At 48.7% G+C, this 26,935-nt stretch overlaps 1 protein-coding gene across 3 annotated transcripts in view; it reads right to left on the bottom strand.

Annotated features, from left to right (window-relative positions):
* DDX11 (DEAD/H-box helicase 11) overlaps nt 1–26,935 on the bottom strand; it is a 71,426-nt gene that overhangs the window by 10,739 nt on the left and 33,752 nt on the right. For 2 of the 3 annotated variants that reach the window (XM_075855736.1, XM_075855737.1), the window contains exons 11-18: nt 26,843–26,889; nt 22,298–22,377; nt 20,581–20,625; nt 17,165–17,232; nt 14,809–14,847; nt 13,892–14,012; nt 13,076–13,210; nt 11,162–11,274 (exon numbers count right to left, since the gene is read on the bottom strand). In XM_075855736.1, the coding sequence (XP_075711851.1) occupies nt 11,162–11,274; nt 13,076–13,210; nt 13,892–14,012; nt 14,809–14,847; nt 17,165–17,232; nt 20,581–20,625; nt 22,298–22,377; nt 26,843–26,889 (648 nt within the window). The remainder of the gene's footprint in view (nt 1–11,161; nt 11,275–13,075; nt 13,211–13,891; nt 14,013–14,808; nt 14,848–17,164; nt 17,233–20,580; nt 20,626–22,297; nt 22,378–26,842; nt 26,890–26,935) is intronic. The other variant, XM_075855738.1, reaches the window with a different exon arrangement.

Raw genomic sequence — 26,935 nt, forward strand, 5'->3', positions numbered from 1 at the left:
CCTCCCTCTCATAAAGCCTGTGCGTCCTGCTTATCCCTCCCTCATAGATAAAGCCTGTGTGTCCTGCTTATCCCTCCCTCATAGATAAAGCCTGTGCGTCCTGCTTATCCCTCCCTCTCATATATAAAGCCTGTGCGTCCTGCTTATCCCTCCCTCTCATATATAAAGCCCGTGTGTCCTGCTTATCCCTCCCTCTCATATATAAAGCCTGTGCGTCCTGCTTATCCCTCCCTCTCATATATAAAGCCTGTGCGTCCTGCTTATCCCTCCCTCTCATATATAAAGCCTGTGCGTCCTTCTTATCCCTCCCTCTCATAAAGCCTGTGCGTCCTGCTTATCCCTCCCTCATAGATAAAGCCTGTGTGTCCTGCTTATCCCTCCCTCTCATAGATAAAGCCTGTGCGTCCTGCTTATCCCTCCCTCTCATATATAAAGCCTGTGCGTCCTGCTTATCCCTCCCTCTCATATATAAAGCCTGTGCGTCCTTCTTATCCCTCCCTCTCATAAAGCCTGTGCGTCCTGCTTATCCCTCCCTCATATATAAAGCCTGTGCGTCCTGCTTATCCCTGCCTCTCATAGATAAAGCCTGTGCGTCCTGCTTATCCCTCCCTCATAGATAAAGCCTGTGCGTCCTGCTTATCCCTCCCTCTCATATATAAAGCCTGTGCGTCCTGCTTATCCCTGCCTCATAGATAAAGCCTGTGCGTCCTGCTTATCCCTCCCTCTCATATATAAAGCCTGTGCGTCCTGCTTATCCCTGCCTCTCATAGATAAAGCCTGTGCGTCCTGCTTATCCCTCCCTCATATATAAAGCCTGTGCGTCCTGCTTATCCCTCCCTCATAGATAAAGCCTGTGCGTCCTGCTTATCCCTCCCTCTCATAGATAAAGCCTGTGCGTCCTGCTTATCCCTCCCTCTCATAGATAAAGCCTGTGCGTCCTGCTTATCCCTCCCTCATAGATAAAGCCTGTGCGTCCTGCTTATCCCTCCCTCTCATAGATAAAGCCTGTGCGTCCTGCTTATCCCTCCCTCTCATAGATAAAGCCTGTGCGTCCTGCTTATCCCTCCCTCTCATAGATAAAGCCTGTGCGTCCTGCTTATTCCGCCCTCTCATAGATAAAGCCTGTGCGTCCTGCTTATCCCTCCCTCATAGATAAAGCCTGTGCGTCCTGCTTATCCCTCCCTCTCATAGATAAAGCCTGTGCGTCCTGCTTATCCCTCCCTCTCATAGATAAAGCCTGTGCGTCCTGCTTATCCCTCCCTCTCATAGATAAAGCCCGTGCGTCCTGCTTATCCCTCCCTCTCATAGATAAAGCCTGTGCGTCCTGCTTATCCCTCCCTCTCATATATAAAGCCTGTGCGTCCTGCTTATCCCTCCCTCATATATAAAGCCTGTGCGTCCTGCTTATCCCTCCCTCTCATAGATAAAGCCTGTGCGTCCTGCTTATCCCTCCCTCTCATATATAAAGCCTGTGCGTCCTGCTTATCCCTCCCTCTCATAGATAAAGCCTGTGCATCCTGCTTATCCCTCCCTCCCATAGATAAAGCCTGTGCGTCCTGCTTATCCCTCCCTCTCATATATAAAGCCTGTGCGTCCTGCTTATCCCTCCCTCTCATAGATAAAGCCTGTGCGTCCTGCTTATCCCTCCCTCTCATAGATAAAGCCTGTGCGTCCTGCTTATCCCTCCCTCTCATATATAAAGCCCGTGCGTCCTGCTTATCCCTCCCTCTCATAGATAAAGCCTGTGCGTCCTGCTTATCCCTCCCTCTCATAGATAAAGCCCGTGCGTCCTGCTTATCCCTCCCTCTCATAGATAAAGCCTGTGCGTCCTGCTTATCCCTCCCTCTCATATATAAAGCCTGTGCGTCCTGCTTATCCCTCCCTCATATATAAAGCCTGTGCGTCCTGCTTATCCCTCCCTCTCATATATAAAGCCTGTGCGTCCTGCTTATCCCTCCCTCTCATAGATAAAGCCTGTGCGTCCTGCTTATCCCTCCCTCTCATATATAAAGCCTGTGCGTCCTGCTTATCCCTCCCTCTCATATATAAAGCCTGTGCGTCCTTCTTATCCCCCCCTCTCATAAAGCCTGTGCGTCCTGCTTATCCCTCCCTCATAGATAAAGCCTGTGTGTCCTGCTTATCCCTCCCTCATAGATAAAGCCTGTGCGTCCTGCTTATCCCTCCCTCTCATATATAAAGCCTGTGCGTCCTGCTTATCCCTCCCTCTCATATATAAAGCCCGTGTGTCCTGCTTATCCCTCCCTCTCATATATAAAGCCTGTGCGTCCTGCTTATCCCTCCCTCTCATATATAAAGCCTGTGCGTCCTGCTTATCCCTCCCTCTCATATATAAAGCCTGTGCGTCCTGCTTATCCCTCCCTCATATATAAAGCCTGTGCGTCCTGCTTATCCCTCCCTCTCATATATAAAGCCTGTGCGTCCTGCTTATCCCTCCCTCTCATAGATAAAGCCTGTGCGTCCTGCTTATCCCTCCCTCTCATATATAAAGCCTGTGCGTCCTGCTTATCCCTCCCTCTCATATATAAAGCCTGTGCGTCCTTCTTATCCCTCCCTCTCATAAAGCCTGTGCGTCCTGCTTATCCCTCCCTCATAGATAAAGCCTGTGTGTCCTGCTTATCCCTCCCTCATAGATAAAGCCTGTGCGTCCTGCTTATCCCTCCCTCTCATATATAAAGCCTGTGCGTCCTGCTTATCCCTCCCTCTCATATATAAAGCCCGTGTGTCCTGCTTATCCCTCCCTCTCATATATAAAGCCTGTGCGTCCTGCTTATCCCTCCCTCTCATATATAAAGCCTGTGCGTCCTGCTTATCCCTCCCTCTCATAGATAAAGCCTGTGCGTCCTGCTTATCCCTCCCTCTCATATATAAAGCCTGTGCGTCCTGCTTATCCCTCCCTCTCATATATAAAGCCTGTGCGTCCTGCTTATCCCTCCCTCTCATAGATAAAGCCTGTGCGTCCTGCTTATCCCTCCCCCTCATATATAAAGCCTGTGCGTCCTGCTTATCCCTCCCTCTCATATATAAAGCCTGTGCGTCCTGCTTATCCCTCCCTCTCATATATAAAGCCTGTGCGTCCTGCTTATCCCTCCCTCTCATATATAAAGCCTGTGCGTCCTGCTTATCCCTCCCTCTCATATATAAAGCCTGTGCGTCCTGCTTATCCCTCCCTCTCATATATAAAGCCTGTGCGTCCTGCTTATCCCTCCCTCTCATATATAAAGCCTGTGCGTCCTGCTTATCCCTCCCTCTCATATATAAAGCCTGTGCGTCCTGCTTATCCCTCCCTCTCATAGATAAAGCCTGCGCGTCCTGCTTATCCCTCCCTCTCATAGATAAAGCCTGTGCGTCCTGCTTATCCCTGCCTCTCATAGATAAAGCCTGTGCGTCCTGCTTATCCCTCCCTCTCATAGATAAAGCCTGTGCGTCCTGCTTATCCCTCCCTCTCATAGATAAAGCCGTGCGTCCTGCTTATCCCTCCCTCTCATAGATAAAGCCCGTGCGTCCTGCTTATCCCTCCCTCTCATAGATAAAGCCTGTGCGTCCTGCTTATCCCTCCCTCTCATATATAAAGCCTGTGCGTCCTGCTTATCCCTCCCTCATATATAAAGCCTGTGCGTCCTGCTTATCCCTCCCTCTCATAGATAAAGCCTGTGCGTCCTGCTTATCCCTCCCTCTCATATATAAAGCCTGTGCGTCCTGCTTATCCCTCCCTCTCATAGATAAAGCCTGTGCATCCTGCTTATCCCTCCCTCCCATAGATAAAGCCTGTGCGTCCTGCTTATCCCTCCCTCTCATATATAAAGCCTGTGCGTCTGCTTATCCCTCCCTCTCATAGATAAAGCCTGTGCGTCCTGCTTATCCCTCCCTCTCATATATAAAGCCTGTGCGTCCTGCTTATCCCTCCCTCTCATATATAAAGCCTGTGCGTCCTGCTTATCCCTCCCTCTCATAGATAAAGCCTGTGCGTCCTGCTTATCCCTCCCTCTCATATATAAAGCCTGTGCGTCCTGCTTATCCCTCCCTCTCATATATAAAGCCCGTGCGTCCTGCTTATCCCTCCCTCTCATAGATGAAGCCTGTGCGTCCTGCTTATCCCTCCCTCTCATAGATAAAGCCCGTGCGTCCTGCTTATCCCTCCCTCTCATAGATAAAGCCCGTGCGTCCTGCTTATCCCTCCCTCTCATAGATAAAGCCTGTGCGTCCTGCTTATCCCTCCCTCTCATAGATAAAGCCTGTGCGTCCTGCTTATCCCTCCCTCTCATATATAAAGCCTGTGCGTCCTGCTTATCCCTCCCTCATATATAAAGCCTGTGCGTCCTGCTTATCCCTCCCTCTCATATATAAAGCCTGTGCGTCCTGCTTATCCCTCCCTCTCATAGATAAAGCCTGTGCGTCCTGCTTATCCCTCCCTCTCATATATAAAGCCTGTGCGTCCTGCTTATCCCTCCCTCTCATATATAAAGCCTGTGCGTCCTTCTTATCCCTCCCTCTCATAAAGCCTGTGCGTCCTGCTTATCCCTCCCTCTCATAGATAAAGCCTGTGCGTCCTGCTTATCCCTCCCTCTCATAGATAAAGCCCGTGCGTCCTGCTTATCCCTCCCTCTCATAGATAAAGCCCGTGCGTCCTGCTTATCCCTCCCTCTCATAGATAAAGCCTGTGCGTCCTGCTTATCCCTCCCTCTCATATATAAAGCCTGTGCGTCCTGCTTATCCCTCCCTCATATATAAAGCCTGTGCGTCCTGCTTATCCCTCCCTCTCATAGATAAAGCCTGTGCGTCCTGCTTATCCCTCCCTCTCATATATAAAGCCTGTGCGTCCTGCTTATCCCTCCCTCTCATAGATATAGCCTGTGCATCCTGCTTATCCCTCCCTCCCATAGATAAAGCCTGTGCGTCCTGCTTATCCCTCCCTCTCATATATAAAGCCTGTGCGTCCTGCTTATCCCTCCCTCTCATAGATAAAGCCTGTGCGTCCTGCTTATCCCTCCCTCTCATATATAAAGCCTGTGCGTCCTGCTTATCCCTCCCTCTCATATATAAAGCCTGTGCGTCCTGCTTATCCCTCCCTCTCATAGATAAAGCCTGTGCGTCCTGCTTATCCCTCCCTCATATATAAAGCCTGTGCGTCCTGCTTATCCCTCCCTCTCATATATAAAGCCCGTGCGTCCTGCTTATTCCCTCCCTCTCATAGATAAAGCCCGTGCGTCCTGCTTATCCCTCCCTCTCATAGATAAAGCCTGTGCGTCCTGCTTATCCCTCCCTCTCATAGATAAAGCCTGTGCGTCCTGCTTATCCCTCCCTCTCATATATAAAGCCTGTGCGTCCTGCTTATCCCTCCCTCATATATAAAGCCTGTGCGTCCTGCTTATCCCTCCCTCTCATATATAAAGCCTGTGCGTCCTGCTTATCCCTCCCTCTCATAGATAAAGCCTGTGCGTCCTGCTTATCCCTCCCTCTCATATATAAAGCCTGTGCGTCCTGCTTATCCCTCCCTCTCATATATAAAGCCTGTGCGTCCTTCTTATCCCTCCCTCTCATAAAGCCTGTGCGTCCTGCTTATCCCTCCCTCTCATAGATAAAGCCTGTGCGTCCTGCTTATCCCTCCCTCTCATATATAAAGCCTGTGCGTCCTGCTTATCCCTCCCTCATAGATAAAGCCTGTGCGTCCTGCTTATCCCTGCCTCATATATAAAGCCTGTGCGTCCTGCTTATCCCTCCCTCATAGATAAAGCCTGTGCGTCCTGCTTATTCCCTCCCTCTCATAGATAAAGCCTGTGCGTCCTGCTTATCCCTCCCTCTGATAGATAAAGCCTGTGCGTCCTGCTTATCCCTCCCTCTCATATATAAAGCCTGTGCGTCCTGCTTATCCCTCCCTCTCATAGATAAAGCCTGTGCGTCCTGCTTATCCCTCCCTCTCATAGATAAAGCCTGTGCGTCCTGCTTATCCCTCCCTCTCATAGATAAAGCCCGTGCGTCCTGCTTATCCCTCCCTCTCATAGATAAAGCCTGTGCGTCCTGCTTATCCCTCCCTCTCATATATAAAGCCTGTGCGTCCTGCTTATCCCTCCCTCATATATAAAGCCTGTGCGTCCTGCTTATCCCTCCCTCTCATAGATAAAGCCTGTGCGTTCCTGCTTATCCCTCCCTCTCATATATAAAGCCTGTGCGTCCTGCTTATCCCTCCCTCTCATAGATAAAGCCTGTGCATCCTGCTTATCCCTCCCTCCCATAGATAAAGCCTGTGCGTCCTGCTTATCCCTCCCTCTCATAGATAAAGCCTGTGCGTCCTGCTTATCCCTCCCTCTCATAGATAAAGCCTGTGCGTCCTGCTTATCCCTCCCTCTCATATATAAAGCCTGTGCGTCCTGCTTATCCCTCCCTCTCATATATAAGCCTGTGCGTCCTGCTTATCCCTCCCTCTCATAGATAAAGCCTGTGCGTCCTGCTTATCCCTCCCTCTCATAGATAAAGCCCGTGCGTCCTGCTTATCCCTCCCTCTCATAGATAAAGCCTGTGCGTCCTGCTTATCCCTCCCTCTCATATATAAAGCCTGTGCGTCCTGCTTATCCCTCCCTCATATATAAAGCCTGTGCGTCCTGCTTATCCCTCCCTCTCATATATAAAGCCTGTGCGTCCTGCTTATCCCTCCCTCTCATAGATAAAGCCTGTGCGTCCTGCTTATCCCTCCCTCTCATATATAAAAGCCTGTGCGTCCTGCTTATTCCTCCCTCTCATATATAAAGCCTGTGCGTCCTTCTTATCCCTCCCTCTCATAAAGCCTGTGCGTCCTGCTTATCCCTCCCTCATAGATAAAGCCTGTGTGTCCTGCTTATCCCTCCCTCATAGATAAAGCCTGTGCGTCCTGCTTATCCCTCCCTCTCATATATAAAGCCTGTGCGTCCTGCTTATCCCTCCCTCTCATATATAAAGCCCGTGTGTCCTGCTTATCCCTCCCTCTCATATATAAAGCCTGTGCGTCCTGCTTATCCCTCCCTCTCATATATAAAGCCTGTGCGTCCTGCTTATCCCTCCCTCTCATATATAAAGCCTGTGCGTCCTGCTTATCCCTCCCTCATATATAAAGCCTGTGCGTCCTGCTTATCCCTCCCTCTCATATATAAAGCCTGTGCGTCCTGCTTATCCCTCCCTCTCATAAAGCCTGTGCGTCCTGCTTATCCCTCCCTCTCATATATAAAGCCTGTGCGTCCTGCTTATCCCTCCCTCTCATATATAAAGCCTGTGCGTCCTTCTTATCCCTCCCTCTCATAAAGCCTGTGCGTCCTGCTTATCCCTCCCTCATAGATAAAGCCTGTGTGTCCTGCTTATCCCTCCCTCATAGATAAAGCCTGTGCGTCCTGCTTATCCCTCCCTCTCATATATAAAGCCTGTGCGTCCTGCTTATCCCTCCCTCTCATATATAAAGCCCGTGTGTCCTGCTTATCCCTCCCTCTCATATATAAAGCCTGTGCGTCCTGCTTATCCCTCCCTCTCATATATAAAGCCTGTGCGTCCTGCTTATCCCTCCCTCTCATATATAAAGCCTGTGCGTCCTTCTTATCCCTCCCTCTCATAAAGCCTGTGCGTCCTGCTTATCCCTCCCTCATAGATAAAGCCTGTGTGTCCTGCTTATCCCTCCCTCTCATAGATAAAGCCCGTGCGTCCTGCTTATCCCTCCCTCTCATATATAAAGCCTGTGCGTCCTGCTTATCCCTCCCTCATATATAAAGCCTGTGCGTCCTGCTTATCCCTGCCTCTCATAGATAAAGCCTGTGCGTCCTGCTTATCCCTCCCTCATAGATAAAGCCTGTGCGTCCTGCTTATCCCTCCCTCTCATATATAAAGCCTGTGCGTCCTGCTTATCCCTGCCTCATAGATAAAGCCTGTGCGTCCTGCTTATCCCTCCCTCTCATATATAAAGCCTGTGCGTCCTGCTTATCCCTGCCTCTCATAGATAAAGCCTGTGCGTCCTGCTTATCCCTCCCTCATATATAAAGCCTGTGCGTCCTGCTTATCCCTCCCTCATAGATAAAGCCTGTGCGTCCTGCTTATCCCTCCCTCTCATAGATAAAGCCTGTGCGTCCTGCTTATCCCTCCCTCTCATAGATAAAGCCTGTGCGTCCTGCTTATCCCTCCCTCATAGATAAAGCCTGTGCGTCCTGCTTATCCCTCCCTCTCATAGATAAAGCCTGTGCGTCCTGCTTATCCCTCCCTCTCATAGATAAAGCCTGTGCGTCCTGCTTATCCCTCCCTCTCATAGATAAAGCCTGTGCGTCCTGCTTATCCCTCCCTCTCATAGATAAAGCCCGTGCGTCCTGCTTATCCCTCCCTCTCATAGATAAAGCCTGTGCGTCCTGCTTATCCCTCCCTCTCATATATAAAGCCTGTGCGTCCTGCTTATCCCTCCCTCATATATAAAGCCTGTGCGTCCTGCTTATCCCTCCCTCTCATAGATAAAGCCTGTGCGTCCTGCTTATCCCTCCCTCTCATATATAAAGCCTGTGCGTCCTGCTTATCCCTCCCTCTCATAGATAAAGCCTGTGCATCCTGCTTATCCCTCCCTCCCATAGATAAAGCCTGTGCGTCCTGCTTATCCCTCCCTCTCATATATAAAGCCTGTGCGTCCTGCTTATCCCTCCCTCTCATAGATAAAGCCTGTGCGTCCTGCTTATCCCTCCCTCTCATATATAAAGCCTGTGCGTCCTGCTTATCCCTCCCTCTCATATATAAAGCCCGTGCGTCCTGCTTATCCCTCCCTCTCATAGATAAAGCCTGTGCGTCCTGCTTATCCCTCCCTCTCATAGATAAAGCCCGTGCGTCCTGCTTATCCCTCCCTCTCATAGATAAAGCCTGTGCGTCCTGCTTATCCCTCCCTCTCATATATAAAGCCTGTGCGTCCTGCTTATCCCTCCCTCATATATAAAGCCTGTGCGTCCTGCTTATCCCTCCCTCTCATATATAAAGCCTGTGCGTCCTGCTTATCCCTCCCTCTCATAGATAAAGCCTGTGCGTCCTGCTTATCCCTCCCTCTCATATATAAAGCCTGTGCGTCCTGCTTATCCCTCCCTCTCATATATAAAGCCTGTGCGTCCTTCTTATCCCTCCCTCTCATAAAGCCTGTGCGTCCTGCTTATCCCTCCCTCATAGATAAAGCCTGTGTGTCCTGCTTATCCCTCCCTCATAGATAAAGCCTGTGCGTCCTGCTTATCCCTCCCTCTCATATATAAAGCCTGTGCGTCCTGCTTATCCCTCCCTCTCATATATAAAGCCCGTGTGTCCTGCTTATCCCTCCCTCTCATATATAAAGCCTGTGCGTCCTGCTTATCCCTCCCTCTCATATATAAAGCCTGTGCGTCCTGCTTATCCCTCCCTCTCATATATAAAGCCTGTGCGTCCTGCTTATCCCTCCCTCATATATAAAGCCTGTGCGTCCTGCTTATCCCTCCCTCTCATATATAAAGCCTGTGCGTCCTGCTTATCCCTCCCTCTCATAGATAAAGCCTGTGCGTCCTGCTTATCCCTCCCTCTCATATATAAAGCCTGTGCGTCCTGCTTATCCCTCCCTCTCATATATAAAGCCTGTGCGTCCTTCTTATCCCTCCCTCTCATAAAGCCTGTGCGTCCTGCTTATCCCTCCCTCATAGATAAAGCCTGTGTGTCCTGCTTATCCCTCCCTCATAGATAAAGCCTGTGCGTCCTGCTTATCCCTCCCTCTCATATATAAAGCCTGTGCGTCCTGCTTATCCCTCCCTCTCATATATAAAGCCCGTGTGTCCTGCTTATCCCTCCCTCTCATATATAAAGCCTGTGCGTCCTGCTTATCCCTCCCTCTCATATATAAAGCCTGTGCGTCCTGCTTATCCCTCCCTCTCATATATAAAGCCTGTGCGTCCTTCTTATCCCTCCCTCTCATAAAGCCTGTGCGTCCTGCTTATCCCTCCCTCATAGATAAAGCCTGTGTGTCCTGCTTATCCCTCCCTCTCATAGATAAAGCCTGTGCGTCCTGCTTATCCCTCCCTCTCATATATAAAGCCTGTGCGTCCTGCTTATCCCTCCCTCTCATATATAAAGCCTGTGCGTCCTTCTTATCCCTCCCTCTCATAAAGCCTGTGCGTCCTGCTTATCCCTCCCTCATAGATAAAGCCTGTGTGTCCTGCTTATCCCTCCCTCTCATAGATAAAGCCCGTGCGTCCTGCTTATCCCTCCCTCTCATATATAAAGCCCGTGCGTCCTGCTTATCCCTCCCTCTCATATATAAAGCCTGTGCGTCCTGCTTATCCCTCCCTCATATATAAAGCCTGTGCGTCCTGCTTATCCCTCCCTCTCATATATAAAGCCTGTGCGTCCTGCTTATCCCTGCCTCATAGATAAAGCCTGTGCGTCCTGCTTATCCCTCCCTCTCATAGATAAAGCCTGTGCGTCCTGCTTATCCCTCCCTCATATATAAAGCCTGTGCGTCCTGCTTATCCCTCCCTCATAGATAAAGCCTGTGCGTCCTGCTTATCCCTCCCTCTCATAGATAAAGCCTGTGCGTCCTGCTTATCCCTCCCTCTCATAGATAAAGCCTGTGCGTCCTGCTTATTCCGCCCTCTCATAGATAAAGCCTGTGCGTCCTGCTTATCCCTCCCTCATAGATAAAGCCTGTGCGTCCTGCTTATCCCTCCCTCTCATAGATAAAGCCTGTGCGTCCTGCTTATCCCTCCCTCTCATAGATAAAGCCTGTGCGTCCTGCTTATCCCTCCCTCTCATAGATAAAGCCTTATCGTTGTTGGCTGAACCATCATTAGACGGACAGAGGTCTTTTTGCCAAATTTACTGTGTGTGTTGTTGAAATTTTTTTCAGATGATATAACTTTAGTTGGTCCCACTAGAATTAACCTCTTCACGCATTGGAACAAATTTCCATGTGTCAGTACCGATCCTGGCAACAGAACGATCATCACCAACGATCGTCTTTTTCCAGTCATCCCATTAACAAGTATTGTCACTTGTATGATCATCCAGAATACGGATCTGCAGATAGATGGGAAGAATGGAAGAAAGGCCTTGTATACGGAGACCTGGATCTCAGCCCTAATCCCTCAGCGTTACAGACTTGAGAAGCTCTGGTGACATGGAAAGTAGGTCGCAGTTCTGTACTCACCGGCTGCATAGTCCCTCCAGCGATGATCACAGAACGACAGTCCTTCAGGACTTCAGCGAAATGCACAGCCGGGTTCAGCATGAGAAACTTCAGACTGCTCTGCGCCACGGCACCTGTGGGGACACACGTCATCACCTCTGCGGTATACAGATCTCTAGGCAAGTATCATACATGGGAATAACAGAGTTGTGTAGGGGCCTCCGGCAGACAGACAACTTCTGGAGGACATTGCCGCACCCGTCAGTACAACAACATGGCGGAAATACAGGACACGGGCGAGAGGCTGATATACAGGACACGGGCGAGAGGCTGGCATTACAGGACACGGGCGAGAGGCTGGCATTACAGGACACGGGCGAGAGGCTGGCATTACAGGACACTGGCGAGAGGCTGGCATTACAGGACACGGGCGAGAGGCTGGCATTACAGGACACGGGCGAGAGGCTGGCATTACAGGACACGGGCGAGAGGCTGGCATTACAAGACACGGGCGAGAGGCTGGCATTACAGGACACTGGCGAGAGGCTGGCATTACAAGACACGGGCTAGAGGCTGGCATTACAGGACACGGGCGAGAGGCTGGCATTACAGGACACGGGCGAGAGGCTGGCATTACAGGACACGGGCGAGAGGCTGGCATTACAGGACACGGGCGAGAGGCTGGCATTACAGGACACGGGCGAGAGGCTGGCATTACAAGACACGGGCGAGAGGCTGGCATTACAAGACACGGGCGAGAGGCTGGCATTACAGGACACGGGCGAGAGGCTGGCATTACAGGACAGACAGAAACACAGGATCAAGGAATAAATAAAAGCGGATTTTTTTTTTTCCGACCCTGCAGCCAAAAAAAGAAAATCCCCAGAGACCAAGAGGTTTCCTCCAGTTTAAAGGGGCTGTACAGTGTGAGGACGCAAACAAACAGCTCCCCACATCTCAGCTTCCAGGACTGTGGTATAGGGGGAGGGGATATTGGCGTGATCTACAGGCACACTTGCTGTGTTTGTGCGGAGTTACACTTTAGGAGAAGTTGCACTTTTAACTAAAATTTACATGAATTCATAACATGATGATTTTTTTTTTTCTTTGAAAAGTAATTTCCTCTTTGCGGTAACTTAAGGCCCTTTTACACGAGGACAAACGAGCGTTCATATCAACGCTCGTTCCCGATCACCGTCCTGTGTCCATCAGCTGACTTACTCATTTACGCTGCCAATAAAAGGGTCGCTAGGTGGCAGCACATCGCCCTCTGTAAATAGCGGGACGCGCTGCCGACACAATGGAAATGTATGGGGACAAAAGATGGTAGTAGCGAGCGCTCGTCCCCGTACGTAACCGATCATTGTGCCTTGTGAAAGGAGCAAACGAGCGCCGGTTAACTGCTGTCTGGTTGATCGGCGCTCGTTTTCACGACCCATAACGGATCATGTAAAGGGACCCGGAGACATAAGACGGGTTAGAGGCAAATTACACCCAAGACCATTCCAGTGAAATATTTCAAATAATGTCAAATCGGTCACATATTAGAAATCCATCCTTGTAAATCTATAACGTAATCCCATACATAGTGGGTTGTCTCAATAACACGGAGGGGTCTGAGCCTTCCCGAAATCATTCTTGTGCGATATTCAACCTGAGCACGGGGGATTAAGGAGAGGAGAGTATGAGAATAAGCCCCAATCCATCCCTAACCTTTCCTCTGGTCATGCCCTCGTTCACACACAGACCTCGTACCGACGGCGCTGTAAAGAATTCACGCTTATCCAGAAATAATAAATATCTTCCTTGGAGCATCTATGCAAATGCTGCCGATTTTCTACCGCATACGTGGAGGTCGAGTCATTAAACCAAAAGGCAGATGGCGGTTTTTTATAAGCCAATGATAAAGCAGCGTTAGAGAAAGCCGGTATATACCTTGCAGTTGCACGAGGACTCGGCCATCTTGGTTGGCGTTGGTCAAGGCGGACAGGAAGCTTTCAATCTGCATGAGCGGGGATGCACTACGTACGTGTCCGTCCTCACTGACCGCTAGTAAAGCATCAGCAGCGCCTGCAATTGTAACGGAAGCGTGAAAATAATATATCGTATGCCGGTAAAAAGAGTTTCCGAATTAGGAGGAGATGCCCCCCCCCCCCCCCTTCAAAATGACACAAACTTTCCCAACTTTCTACAAGACACTTTTCACATGGGGGTTTTAATGGTTAGCGATAGTATTTCTGGTAATATCCCTGGTGGTCAAGAGTGGTTTAGGGGTTAATATTGTATATGTCTGGTGGTCTTCTCCCCTGCTTCTCTTCACACAGCCATAGCTGCCACTAGGGGGAGCTCATTGTATACACTTTCCATTGACCTCAATACCAGCTGTATAATTCCATGTATGGAGCGCCCTCTAGTGGTGGATGCAGCCAGAAAGAATTTTATTATTAAACTCTATGGTTGTAGGGCTGTTTTTCCTGAGCGGTGTGGATAGTAGGAATCCCCTCCTCAGTGCGTCCCTACACATTATGTGAAATCAAGAAAGATGCTCTTTCAATTACATTTAGGCCTAGTTTACACCGTGCAGATTTGCTGCAGATTTTAAGCAAAAAAAACAACGACCTCTAAGGCTTTCCTTTATATAGTTTGTTTCGTTTCCGTTCTTGGTTTTGGCTTTAAAAATACTGGCAAAATCTGCAGCAAATCTGCTACGTCTGAACAAGGCCTTAGTATTCATCACAGTAGTCGTCTCACCTTCTCCGGTGCTTTTCTCATGAAGATTTTGTAGAAACTGTTGCAATCCTCCAGTTTTGGGGCCTTCTTTAACCGGGTTAACAACAGCCGTTCCTTTCAATTTTTCAGTGAAGCCAAACAACTTGTAAAAATAAATATAGAATTAATAATGCAGCAAATACAAGAAGCTAAAAAAAAAAAAGGCCTCGTCACATAGGGGCACCCACCAAAGATCGGGCCGGAAATCTGACAGATATAATGATGGAAACCCACCGGAACCTATTAAAGTCAACGGGTTTCTTCGCCCGCGGATGGTGTCCATCACTCAAAGGAACCGGCGCCTCCGGTGTTTTTGTTGATCTGCTCCTGACAGAGCAAAGCAACGAAAATACCAGACGCAGATGTGAACGAGGGCCAAGACTGCAAAACGCAACTAAGGCCCTGTTCACACCACGTGTGCCCTCCGTTCCGTCAGAGGAACAGAAAGACAAACGGAAAGTATCGTTTCCGTCTCAATATCATTGATTTCAATGGTATTTTTTTTTTTCAGTTTGCGTCTGTTTCGCTAGGTTTCCGTTTTTTTTTTAATGGTAACAATAGCGTAGTGCGCTGCGCGATACTTTCCGTAAAAAAAACGGAAACCTAGCGAAGCAGACGCAAACTGCAGCCAACTGAAAGAAAAAAAAAATACCATTGAAATCCATGATATTGAAACGAAAACGATACTTTCCGTTTGTCTTTCTGTTCCTCTGACGGAACGAATGAACGCAAAGACCAAACGTGATGTGAACAGGGTCTTACCAGTAATTCTGACATATCATTTCATGGCGGCCAGCTGCAGAGGTACTGAACACAATGCATTCCTATACGTAGAGTTGCTCTGATATCACGGGGGGTCTGACTGGCGCATCGTGTATATATCCCCCCCCCCCCCTTACCTTCCTGCTGATCATACTTTTCACGCAATATCTTCGGACCTGCACGGAGGAGAAAAAGAAAAATCACATAACACATCGGATGCATTACAGACCGGCCCTCGCTGGCGATGTCGCAGTTTTCTCATTGGAGCGGAAGGAATATCGTACCAGGGAGAAAACTTACAGCGCTGCGACTGACAAGTGAAAAACGATCACACAGGTTTCTCCAGAAATAGAGCAGAATGACGGCCGAGATAAATATACAGCAGAAAAATAAACTGATCGATACAGAACGCAGTCACGAGGGGACCGTCAGAACCAGTTATTAATGGATCCGGACCCTCCATCTGACTACATCTCCGGCCAGGGCTCCGGGGCCTCCTTCGAGATCTGTGATAAATTGGGGCACTACCACGTCACAGGCGCAATTTCAATGTTACTCTATAGGAAAGAAAGCAGCAAGTATCACGGTCGAATGTGTTTAGAAGGGGCTGATTTTCCTTGCGGAGATGCAGCTGGTAGAGAGTCTTAAGGGCAATGCTCCATGGGAAAAAAGTATGCAAATTAATCTCTCCTCCAGAAGGAAGAAAACGGTCTCCCTAATGCCACATGGGCGCCTCTGGTTTGGTAGTCACCCATAGGTGGCACTAGAGAGACAGATTTCTTCCTTCTGGAGGAGAGTTATTTTGCGGTCAAGTAATTTTCCTTGTAAAACATTGAAGCCGTCCAGGAGTCTCAGTAATGTTTTTATTCTACCGCCATGGAGATCTCGCCTTAAGAGGATCCTGTCAGGAGGTTCATAATCAGACCTCCCAACTCTCAAATATCACAAAGAGGGACAACGGAAAAGACAACTTTTAAGTCACGCCTCTAATCCCACCCAATCCCCCCCCATACACACCCAGATCAGTCCACACAGTATAATGCCCCAATAGCTGCAACCATACAATACAATGACCCCCACATTGTATAATGCCCACACAGATGCCTCCACACAGTATAATGCCCACATAGCTGCCCCATACAGTATAATGCCCCCATAGCTGACTCATACAGTTTTATGCCACCATAGCTGTCCCATACAGCATATTATCAGTGCCCTTGTAGATAGCACCCCCCCCCCCATTAAGATAGCGCCATTGGGATTCCCTCTAGGAGCGGAGTCTCCAGCCAGAGCATGGGCCGTGGATTCCGCTCCTAGAGGGAACTCCTGATGTCACTGTCCATACATGGACAGTGAAGTCAGTAGCTACTCCTTGAGCAGAATCCCCGTTGCCGACTCTGGCCGGGATTCCACTCCAGGAGGAGCCCCAGACGTCAATCTCCATATATGGACAGTGACCTCAGGGGTTTCCTCTGGGAGCAGAATCCCCAGCCAGATCATCGGCAACGGGGATTCCGCTCAAGGAGTAGCCACTGACGTCACTGTCCATATATGGACAGTGACGTCAGAGGCTTCCCAGAGCACAGCGCTTAATGTAGCGTTGTCCACGGGGAGAGCTTGGCGAGCGGAGGAGCTACCTCTGCTCCTCCGCTCTGAACCAATTCTGAAGCAGGTAGCTTATGGTTCCCTGCTACAGATTTGGGTTTAACTGCATCTGCGTCCTGAGGACACAAATAAAGTTGACAGCAGGACATACCCCCAACCGGCTGGGACACCGCCAGGGATCCTGGACTGTCCCGCTGAATTCCAGGATGGTTAGGAGGAATGCAAAATGCCCTGAAATAGCGACAAAAAGTCCTCACTACACTGAACTGTTTTGCTCTGAGGCTCCAGACTCAAGAGAAGTGTCCGATGGGCGGCTCCCCTCCAGCTTCTCCCCACCTGGCAAAGCTAGATTGACAGGTCTATCCATATATTCAAATACACAGCTTAACTTTAACACCTTTTCTGTAGACCTAGAAAAAAACCTAATTCTTGAATTTCACTCGCATTAAAACAGCTTCACTTTACTACTTGTGTGCGTCTCAAGAGATGATCGAAATGCTCAGATACGGAGCAGAATACATGAAAAATTCAAGAGGGAGGAGAGGAAAACATAACACTCATTTAATCCATAGAGAATAGCAACAAATAAATACATGAAAAAAAATAGAAAAAAAAAATTACAAAAGTAAAAGGCTAATAGATTTTACATACAAGCAGCTAAAGCCACGTCAGGGATAGGGTGTAGAACACACACATATATATATAGATCTCTATCCTAGTGTGTAAACAATCATACACCCATATACCCCGCACATATGTCAGGGTATAGAATATATATATATCCCCTAGTGTGTGAACAATCATACACCCCGTACATATGTCAGTGCCACAATTACACATATACGTGTGTGGATACAAAAGGGTTTGGAGACGAGAGAAAATGAATACCTTGAAAAGATTAATATTATCCACCTGACTGTAGAAGAGGAAATCATTGATGGACTTCAGGGTTGTGCCTGGAAAAGATGCAAAACAGAAGAAAAATAAAGAAATTGTTCTCCTGCTTAGTTTGTTTCCTTTAGGGACGTTTAGGATGTAAAGATCCTCGTGTCTCTCATATCTCTCTCTCTCTCATATCTCTCTCTCATATCTCTCTCTCATATCTCTCTCTCTCATATCTCTCTCTCATATCTCATATCTCTCTCTCATATCTCTCTCTCATATCTCATATCTCTCTCTCATATCTCTCTCTCATATCTCTCTCTCATATCTCATATCTCTCTCTCATATCTCTCTCTCATATCTCTCTCTCATATCTCTCTCATATCTCTCTCTCTCTCTCATATCTCTCTCTCATATCTCTCTCTCATATCTCTCTCATATCTCATATCTCTCTCTCATATCTCTCTCTCTCTCTCATATCTCTCTCTCATATCTCTCTCTCATATCTCTCTCTCATATCTCATATCTCTCTCTCATATCTCTCTCTCATATCTCTCTCTCATATCTCTCTCTCATATCTCTCTCTCATATCTCATATCTCTCTCTCATATCTCTCTCTCATATCTCTCTCTCATATCTCTCTCTCATATCTCTCTCTCATATCTCTCTCTCATATCTCTCTCTCTCTCTCATATCTCTCTCTCATATCTCTCTCTCATATCTCATATCTCTCTCTCATATCTCTCTCTCATATCTCTCTCTCATATCTCTCTCTCTCATATCTCATATCTCTCTCATATCTCATATCTTTCTCTCTCACATATCTCTCTCATATCTCTCTCTCTCATATCTCTCCCTCTCTCATATCTCCCTCTCTCATATCTCCCTCTCTCATATCTCCCTCTCTCATATCTCTCTCATATCTCATATCTTTCTCTCTCACATATCTCTCTCATATCTCTCTCTCTCATATCTCTCTCTCATATCTCTCCCTCTCTCATATCTCTCTCTCTCATATCTCTCTCTCTCTCATATCTCTCTCTCTCATATCTCTCTCTCTCATCTCTCTCTCTCTCATCTCTCTCTCTCTCTCTCACATCTCTCTCTCTCATCTCTCTCTCTCATATCCATCTCTCTCTCTCATATCTCTCTCATATCTCTCTCATATCTTTCTCTCTCACATATCTCTCTCTCTCATATCTCTCATATCTCTCTCATATCTCTCTCTCTCTCTCATATCTCTCTCTCATATCTCTCTCTCTCATATCTCTCTCTCTCATATCTCTCTCTCTCATATCTCTCTCTCTCATATCTCTCTCTCTCATATCTCTCTCTCTCATATCTCTCTCTCATATCTCTCTCTCATATCTCTCTCTCTCATATCCATCTCTCTCTCTCATATCTCTCTCATATCTCTCTCATATCTCTCTCTCATATCTCTCTCTCTCATATCCATCTCTCGCGCTCTCTCATATCTATCTCTCCCTCTCTCATATCTCTCTCTCCCTTATCCATCTCTCTCCCTCTCTCATATCTCTCTCTCTCATATCTCTCTCTCTCATATCTTTCTCATATCTCTCTCTCATATCTCTCTCTCTCATATCCATCTCTCTCTCTCATATCTCTCTCTCATATCTCTCTCATATCCATCTCTCTCCCTCTCTCATATCTATCTCTCCCTCTCTCATATCTATCTCTCCCTCTCTCATATCTCTCTCTCTCATATCCATCTCTCTCGCTCTCTCTCTCTCATATCCATCTCTCCCTCTCTCACATCTCTCTCTCTCATATCCATCTCTCTCGCTCTCTCTCTCTCATATCCATCTCTCCCTCTCTCATATCCATCTCTCCCTCTCTCATATCTCCCTCTCTCATATCTATCTCTATCTCTCCCTCTCTCATATCTCTCCCTCTCTCATATCTCTCCCTCTCTCATATCTCTCCCTCTCTCATATCTCTCCCTCTCTCATATCTCTCCCTCTCTCATATCTCTCCCTCTCTCATATCTCCCTCTCTCATATCCATCTCTCTCATATCCATCTCTCTCTCTATCTCTCCCATATCCATCTCTCCCTCTCTCATATCTCCCTCTCTCATATCTCTCTCTCTCATATCTCTCTCTCTCATATCTCTCTCAGATCTCTCTCTCTCAGATCTCTCTCTCTCTCAGATCTCTCTCTCTCTCTCAGATCTCTCTCTCTCAGATCTCTCTCTCTCAGATCTCTCTCTCTCTCTCAGATCTCTCTCTCTCTCTCAGATCTCTCTCTCTCTCTCAGATCTCTCTCTCTCATATCTCTCTCTCTCATATCTCTCTCTCTCATATCTCTCTCTCTCATATCTCTCTCTCTCATATCTCTCTCTCTCTCTCTCATATCTCTCTCTCTCTCTCATATCTCTCTCTCTCTCTCATATCTCTCTCTCTCTCTCATATCTCTCTCTCTCTCATATCTCTCTCTCTCTCATATCTCTCTCTCATATCTCTCTCCCATATCTCTCCCTCTCTCATATCTCTCTCTCTCATATCTCTCTCATATCTCTCTCTCTCTCTCATATCCATCTCTCTCTCCCATATCTCTCCAATATCTCTCTCTCTCATATCTCTCCCTCTCTCATATCCATCTCTCATATCTCTCTCTCATATCTCTCCCATATCTCTCTCTCTCTCTCTCATATCTCATATCTCTCTCATATCTCTCTCTCATATCTCTCTCTCATATCTCTCTCTCATATCTCTCTCTCACATATCTCTCATATCTCTCCCTCTCTCATATCTCTCCCTCATATCTCTCTCCCATATCTCTCTCTCATATCTCTCTCTCATATCTCTCTCATATCTCTCGCTCTCTCTCATATCTCTCGCTCTCATATCCATCACTCTCTCTCTCTCATATCCATCTCTCTCTCATATCCATCTCTCTCTCATATCTCTCTCTCTCTCTCATATCTCTCGCTCTCTCTCTCATATCTCTCGCTCTCTCTCTCATATATATCTCTCTCTCTCTCATATCTCTCTCTCTCACATCTCTCTCTCTCACATCTCTCTCTCTCACATCTCTCTCTCTCACATCTCTCTCTCTCACATCTCTCTCTCTCACATCTCTCTCTCTCACATCTCTCTCTCTCTCACATCTCTCTCTCTCACATCTCTCTCTCTCACATCTCTCTCTCTCTCACATCTCTCTCTCTCACATCTCTCTCTCTCACATCTCTCTCTCTCTCACATCTCTCTCTCTCTCACATCTCTCTCTCTCTCTCACATCTCTCTCTCTCTCACATCTCTCTCTCTCTCACATCTCTCTCTCTCTCATAGCTCTCTCTCTCTCATATCTCTCTCTCTCATATCTCTCATATCTCTCTCTCTAAACTAGAACACCGCCACTTATGCAACATACAAAAACTAATTACCCAAATAGGTTACTCACCCTGTTGAGATACTTTCTGAAAGTTTGGGTTCTGCTTGACATTACCTGTAAAACATGAGGCCGTGATATATCTCACACGTAGCGTAAATACTGCAGATTTTCCGTATTGCAGTATCAGCAGAGCGGATAAGATTTGAACAAACCTCATCCACGCGCTGCGTAAAAAACCTGCCGAAAAACTGTTCAGAAATTGACCTGCGGTGCAGTTCAATCCGCAGCCCGTCAAATTCTGCTTCAGAATCGCTACTTTTCTGTTGCAGGTTTTCCCCGTTGAATTCAATGGAAAGGTAAAACCTGCAGCAAATAGCAGATGTAGCGATTTTGTGGAAGAAAAGCTGCGATTCCACCGAAAAAAATCGCAACTCAGGGAAAAAATAAAAGCCTATACTTACCCAGAACCCGGTGCTCCTGCGTCCAGCCCGACCTCCTTGGATGATGCTTCATCCCATGTGACTGCTGCAGCCAATCACAGACCAATCACAGGCTGCAGCAGTCACATGGGATGAAGCGTCACCCCGGGAGGCCGTGCTGCAGGACGTCAGAGGGTCGCATCGCCATGGCTACGGGTAAGTATATATTTTTTATTTTTATTTTAGGGCAGTTTTCCGCAGCGGACATTCCGGCCGACAAACTGCACCACAATTTGGTTCATTTTGTTGTCCGGAATTCCCTGCGGGCTCCGGAGTGGAAATGCTTTGTACCTGGATGCAGCATACGTGTCCTGTGTGAACACAGCCTTATCATTGCACTTTTGGAGAGTAGACCATTCAATTCAGCCCAACAAACTTCTACTAGAACTCCCACACAGGTCGGGCTCCCATTTTCCCGGCGTCCCGAAGGATAAATGTGACCAGTGAGACAATGATCTGGGTGCAGGGGGTCAGTTTTAAGGGAGGTTTTCGGTGAACATTTCCGGCAGGAATCCAGCTCCGTGCGACAGATACGGACGTGGCAGCTCAAGATTTATAGAAGCCGGGGGAGATTTTTGTGTATAATTTTCCAAAACGCGCCATCTGTCCGCAACTCCCCCCCCCCCTATAATCCAGAAACATCCTACTGTATACCGTACCCTGCAGGGCTGCCAGGATCTCGGAAATGCCCGTGCCAGGCAAACGGTGCCAGGATTTATGGCAGTAAAAGGGTTTGTTACTAATAAATGTTTTCAGTTCTTAGTTTAGCGGGAGTCGAATCATTTCCTAATGAGCAGCCGGTTACCATATGGTGAAGATGCGGCAGAAAAGGCAGAAACACGCGGCACGGCGCTCTAAGATTATAACGCCGGTGCAATAAAAGGCGAAGAATTCACAGGACAAACCTGCGGCCCGCAAATATCGCCACGCCATGAAGGTCTGCAGGGCGATCCCAGTATTGTAGGAAGACACCCCCCTCCCCTGTCCATGACACCCCCTCCCCCATCTGTCAGAACGGAGTGGCTCCAGTTATGGAGGACGGGGCTCATCCATTCATTACAATTATCTCAATGAGGGTCTTGTAATGCTTCATTTCCCAATTCACCGGCTGCTTCCCCCGGCAATATCAGCTGATCATGGGGGGTCTCGGCAGCGGACCACTCACATTCAGCTCATAGTCGGGGTCCAGTCATGTGGGAAAGGGTTGCCCAGAGCTTTGAAAAGGAAAATCTCCTAATGTTGCAGGTGCATTTCCCGGCTTCATGAGAGCAAATCAACGAAGAAATCATAAAACACGTAATCCTCACCTCCCAGGACTCCCAGCAACTTCTCCAACAGGAAGAGAATCTGCTTTATATACATCAGATTCTTTGCCTTTAGTCGACTCCTGTGAACGGATCGAGAGATCTCAAATGAAAGTCATTTCTAATATTGGAAATTAAGGACAGCGGCGAGAAAATCATTATCCCCAGTGTCCTTCTAGACCATCAGCAGCCTGTACTCCGCCTGTGCTCTGCTCCGCCTGTGCTCCGCTCCGCCTGTGCTCCGCCTGTGCTCCGCCTGTGCTCCGCCTGTGCTCCGCCTGTGCTCCGCCTGTGCTCCGCCTGTGCTGCTATGAAACAGTCTGTGGACAGGCCTGGGGAGTGACAGATTCTCCCATGGCTTCCCGGCTCTACTACTGATACCAGAAACATTCATTCTAATGACAGAAGTTCTCGTGTTACAGGGGCGGCTCATATTCAGGAGATTACAGTTCTGCTCATGTATTTTCTTATATCAGTGCAGTGGACTCTGTAGAATGGGATGAGTAGTAAAGACATCCCATGTAACGCATCTATGGTCTTACTGTAAAGGGTTAATTACATAATGTGCTGGGACAATATACGGGATAACTGAATAGAATAATGATTATTATTACAGTTACTGCAACAACTACTTCCCCGAGCATGTATTTACTGGTACAACGCGGCCGCCCGTCTCTAGGTGATGTATATAACACGGCCGCCCGTCTCTAGGTGATGTATATAACACGGCCGCCCGTCTCTAGGTGATGTATATAACGCGGCCGCCCGTCTCTAGGTGATGTATATAACGCGGCCGCCCGTCTCTAGGTGATGTATATAACGCGGCCGCCCGTCTCTAGGTGATGTATATAACGCGGCCGCCCGTCTCTAGGTGATGTATATAACGCGGCCGCCCGTCTCTAGGTGATGTATATAACGCGGCCGCCCGTCTCTAGGTGATGTATATAACGCGGCCGCCCGTCTCTAGGTGATGTATATAACGCGGCCGCCCGTCTCTAGGTGATGTATATAACGCGGCCGCCCGTCTCTAGGTGATGGATATAACACGGCCGCCCGTCTCTAGGTGATGTATATAACGCGGCCGCCCGTCTCTAGGTGATGTATATAACGCGGCCGCCCGTCTCTAGGTGATGTATATAACGCGGCCGCCCGTCTCTAGGTGATGTATATAACGCGGCCGCCCGTCTCTAGGTGATGTATATAACGCGGCCGCCCGTCTCTAGGTGATGTATATAACGCGGCCTCCCGTCTCTAGGTGATGGATATAACGCGGCCGCCCGTCTGTAGGTGATGTATATAACGCGGCCGCCCGTCTCTAGGTGATGTATATAACGCGGCCGCCCGTCTCTAGGTGATGTATATAACGCGGCCGCCCGTCTCTAGGTGATGTATATAACGCGGCCGCCCGTCTCTAGGTGATGGATATAACGCGGCCGCCCCGTCTCTAGGTGATGTATATAACGCGGCCGCCCGTCTCTAGGTGATGTATATAACGCGGCCGCCCGTCTCTAGGTGATGGATATAACGCGGCCGCCCCGTCTCTAGGTGATGTATATAACGCGGCCGCCCGTCTCTAGGTGATGTATATAACACGGCCGCCCCATCTCTAGGTGATGTATATAACACGGCCGCCCGTCTCTAGGTGATGTATATAACACGGCCGCCCGTCTCTAGGTGATGGATATAACACGGCCGCCCGTCTCTAGGTGATGGATATAACACGGCCGCCCGTCTCTAGGTGATGGATATAACACGGCCGCCCGTCTCTAGGTGATGGATATAACACGGCCGCCCGTCTCTAGGTGATGGATATAACACGGCCGCCCGTCTCTAGGTGATGGATATAACGCGGCCGCCCCGTCTCTAGGTGATGTATATAACGCGGCCGCCCGTCTCTAGGTGATGTATATAACGCGGCCGCCCGTCTCTAGGTGATGTATATAACGCGGCCGCCCGTCTCTAGGTGATGTATATAACGCGGCCGCCCGTCTCTAGGTGATGGATATAACGCGGCCGCCCCGTCTCTAGGTGATGTATATAACGCGGCCGCCCGTCTCTAGGTGATGTATATAACGCGGCCGCCCGTCTCTAGGTGATGTATATAACACGGCCGCCCGTCTCTAGGTGATGTATATAACACGGCCGCCCGTCTCTAGGTGATGTATATAACACGGCCGCCCGTCTCTAGGTGATGTATATAACGCGGCCGCCCGTCTCTAGGTGATGTATATAACGCGGCCGCCCGTCTCTAGGTGATGGATATAACGCGGCCGCCCGTCTCTAGGTGATGTATATAACGCGGCCGCCCGTCTCTAGGTGATGTATATTACACGGCCGCCCGTCTCTAGGTGATGGATATAACACGGCCGCCCGTCTCTAGGTGATGGATATAACACGGCCGCCCGTCTCTAGGTGATGGATATGACACGGCCGCCCGTCTCTAGGTGATGGATATAACGCGGCCGCCCCGTCTCTAGGTGATGTATATAACGCGGCCGCCCGTCTCTAGGTGATGTATATAACGCGGCCGCCCCGTCTCTAGGTGATGTATATAACGCGGCCGCCCGTCTCTAGGTGATGTATATAACACGGCCGCCCGTCTCTAGGTGATGGATATAACGCGGCCGCCCGTCTCTAGGTGATGTATATAACGCGGCCGCCCGTCTCTAGGTGATGTATATAACGCGGCCGCCCGTCTCTAGGTGATGTATATAACACGGCCGCCCGTCTCTAGGTGATGGATATAACGCGGCCGCCCGTCTCTAGGTGATGTATATAACGCGGCCGCCCGTCTCTAGGTGATGTATATAACGCGGCCGCCCGTCTCTAGGTGATGTATATAACGCGGCCGCCCGTCTCTAGGTGATGTATATAACGCGGCCGCCCGTCTCTAGGTGATGTATATAACGCGGCCGCCCGTCTCTAGGTGATGTATATAACGCGGCCGCCCGTCTCTAGGTGATGTATATAACGCGGCCGCCCGTCTCTAGGTGATGTATATAACGCGGCCGCCCGTCTCTAGGTGATGGATATAACGCGGCCGCCCGTCTCTAGGTGATGTATATAACGTGGCCGCCCGTCTCTAGGTGATGGATATAACGCGGCCGCCCGTCTCTAGGTGATGGATATAACGCGGCCGCCCGTCTCTAGGTGATGGATATAACGCGGCCGCCCGTCTCTAGGTGATGGATATAACGCGGCCGCCCGTCTCTAGGTGATGGATATAACGCGGCCGCCCGTCTCTAGGTGATGTATATAACACGGCCGCCCGTCTCTAGGTGATGGATATAACACGGCCGCCCGTCTCTAGGTGATGTATATAACACGGCCGCCCGTCTCTAGGTGATGTATATAACACGGCCGCCCGTCTCTAGGTGATGTATATAACACGGCCGCCCGTCTCTAGGTGATGTATATAACACGGCCTCCCGTCTCTAGGTGATGTATATAACACGGCCGCCCGTCTCTAGGTGATGTATATAACACGGCCGCCCGTCTCTAGGTGATGTATATAACAAATTTTTTTTTCCATCTCTGTATGTGTCGATTAACGACACATACAGACATGGAATACGGCACATACAGTCCCATAGTGAATGCGAACGGGGCCCGTTCCATCCACTATGGTGTACGCCGTCTGTGTGGGAACGGCGCATGCGGCGCTCCCACACAGTCCAAATTGAAGGTCTTCAGCCGAGCGACGTCCGACGCCATTTTCCTGTGGACCGGAAGTCGCGGCCGGACAGTAAGAGTACTACTTCCGGTCGCGGCTTCCGGACTTGTGCACATGGAGCAGCGGCAGCAGACGGAGCAGACGGACCGGAGGGAGCGGCGGCGACTGGAGCAGGTAAGAGATTTCTATGTATGTTCGTGTGTGTTTACTACTGTATGTAAACCTACTACACTGTGTGTTAGCTCAAAAAATGGCGACACACAGTGTAGGAGGTTTGACCGTTCAATCCCCTCGTTTCTCCCGGCACTAGCCAGGATAAGGGAGGGGGGATTGTGTGAGGACACTAGAGCGAGTGTGTCTTCTCAAATTTTGCAGCATAAAGCAATGTGGTTGCTTTACCACATGCAATGCTGCAATTTTGGGAATTGCTCCATCTAGTGACCAGCACTGGGAAATATTATAAATTAGAATCTAATTTATAATATTTCCTGACTCGTGAAAAAATTAAAAAAATTAGAACAATGTTTAATAATCATTTATACACTAACTGTTTAACTAAAAAAAAAAAAAAAAAAAACATTTCTAGTGACACATTCCCTTTAACTCTAACAGATGTTGATAAATTTGGCAAGTGTATCGAGAAGGATTCTCAGCTGACAAGACATCAGCGGCAGGGCGGACATCAAACACATTTACTAAAAGGAAGGGCGAGCACTTGTGAAAAACAGAAAATAGATACACAGAGTGGTTTATCCGCCGCAGCCGGAGCGAGAGAAGAGAATCGTCATCTCCAGTAATGGCAGAAAATGACTAGTGAAATGAAGAAGCGAGAGAGCAGATTACAGCGCCAATTACAGTGTCATTACGGCAAGTACCTGTATCGCTCCATGTACTGCGCCAGCTGGGAGTGCGCCTGACACAACTGAAACGAGAGAGACACAGAGTAAAACTTAGGAGTCACAGGGAGG

Source organism: Rhinoderma darwinii, chromosome 3 (genome assembly GCF_050947455.1).
Source record: "Rhinoderma darwinii isolate aRhiDar2 chromosome 3, aRhiDar2.hap1, whole genome shotgun sequence".
In the NCBI taxonomy this organism is placed as follows: domain Eukaryota; kingdom Metazoa; phylum Chordata; class Amphibia; order Anura; family Rhinodermatidae; genus Rhinoderma; species Rhinoderma darwinii.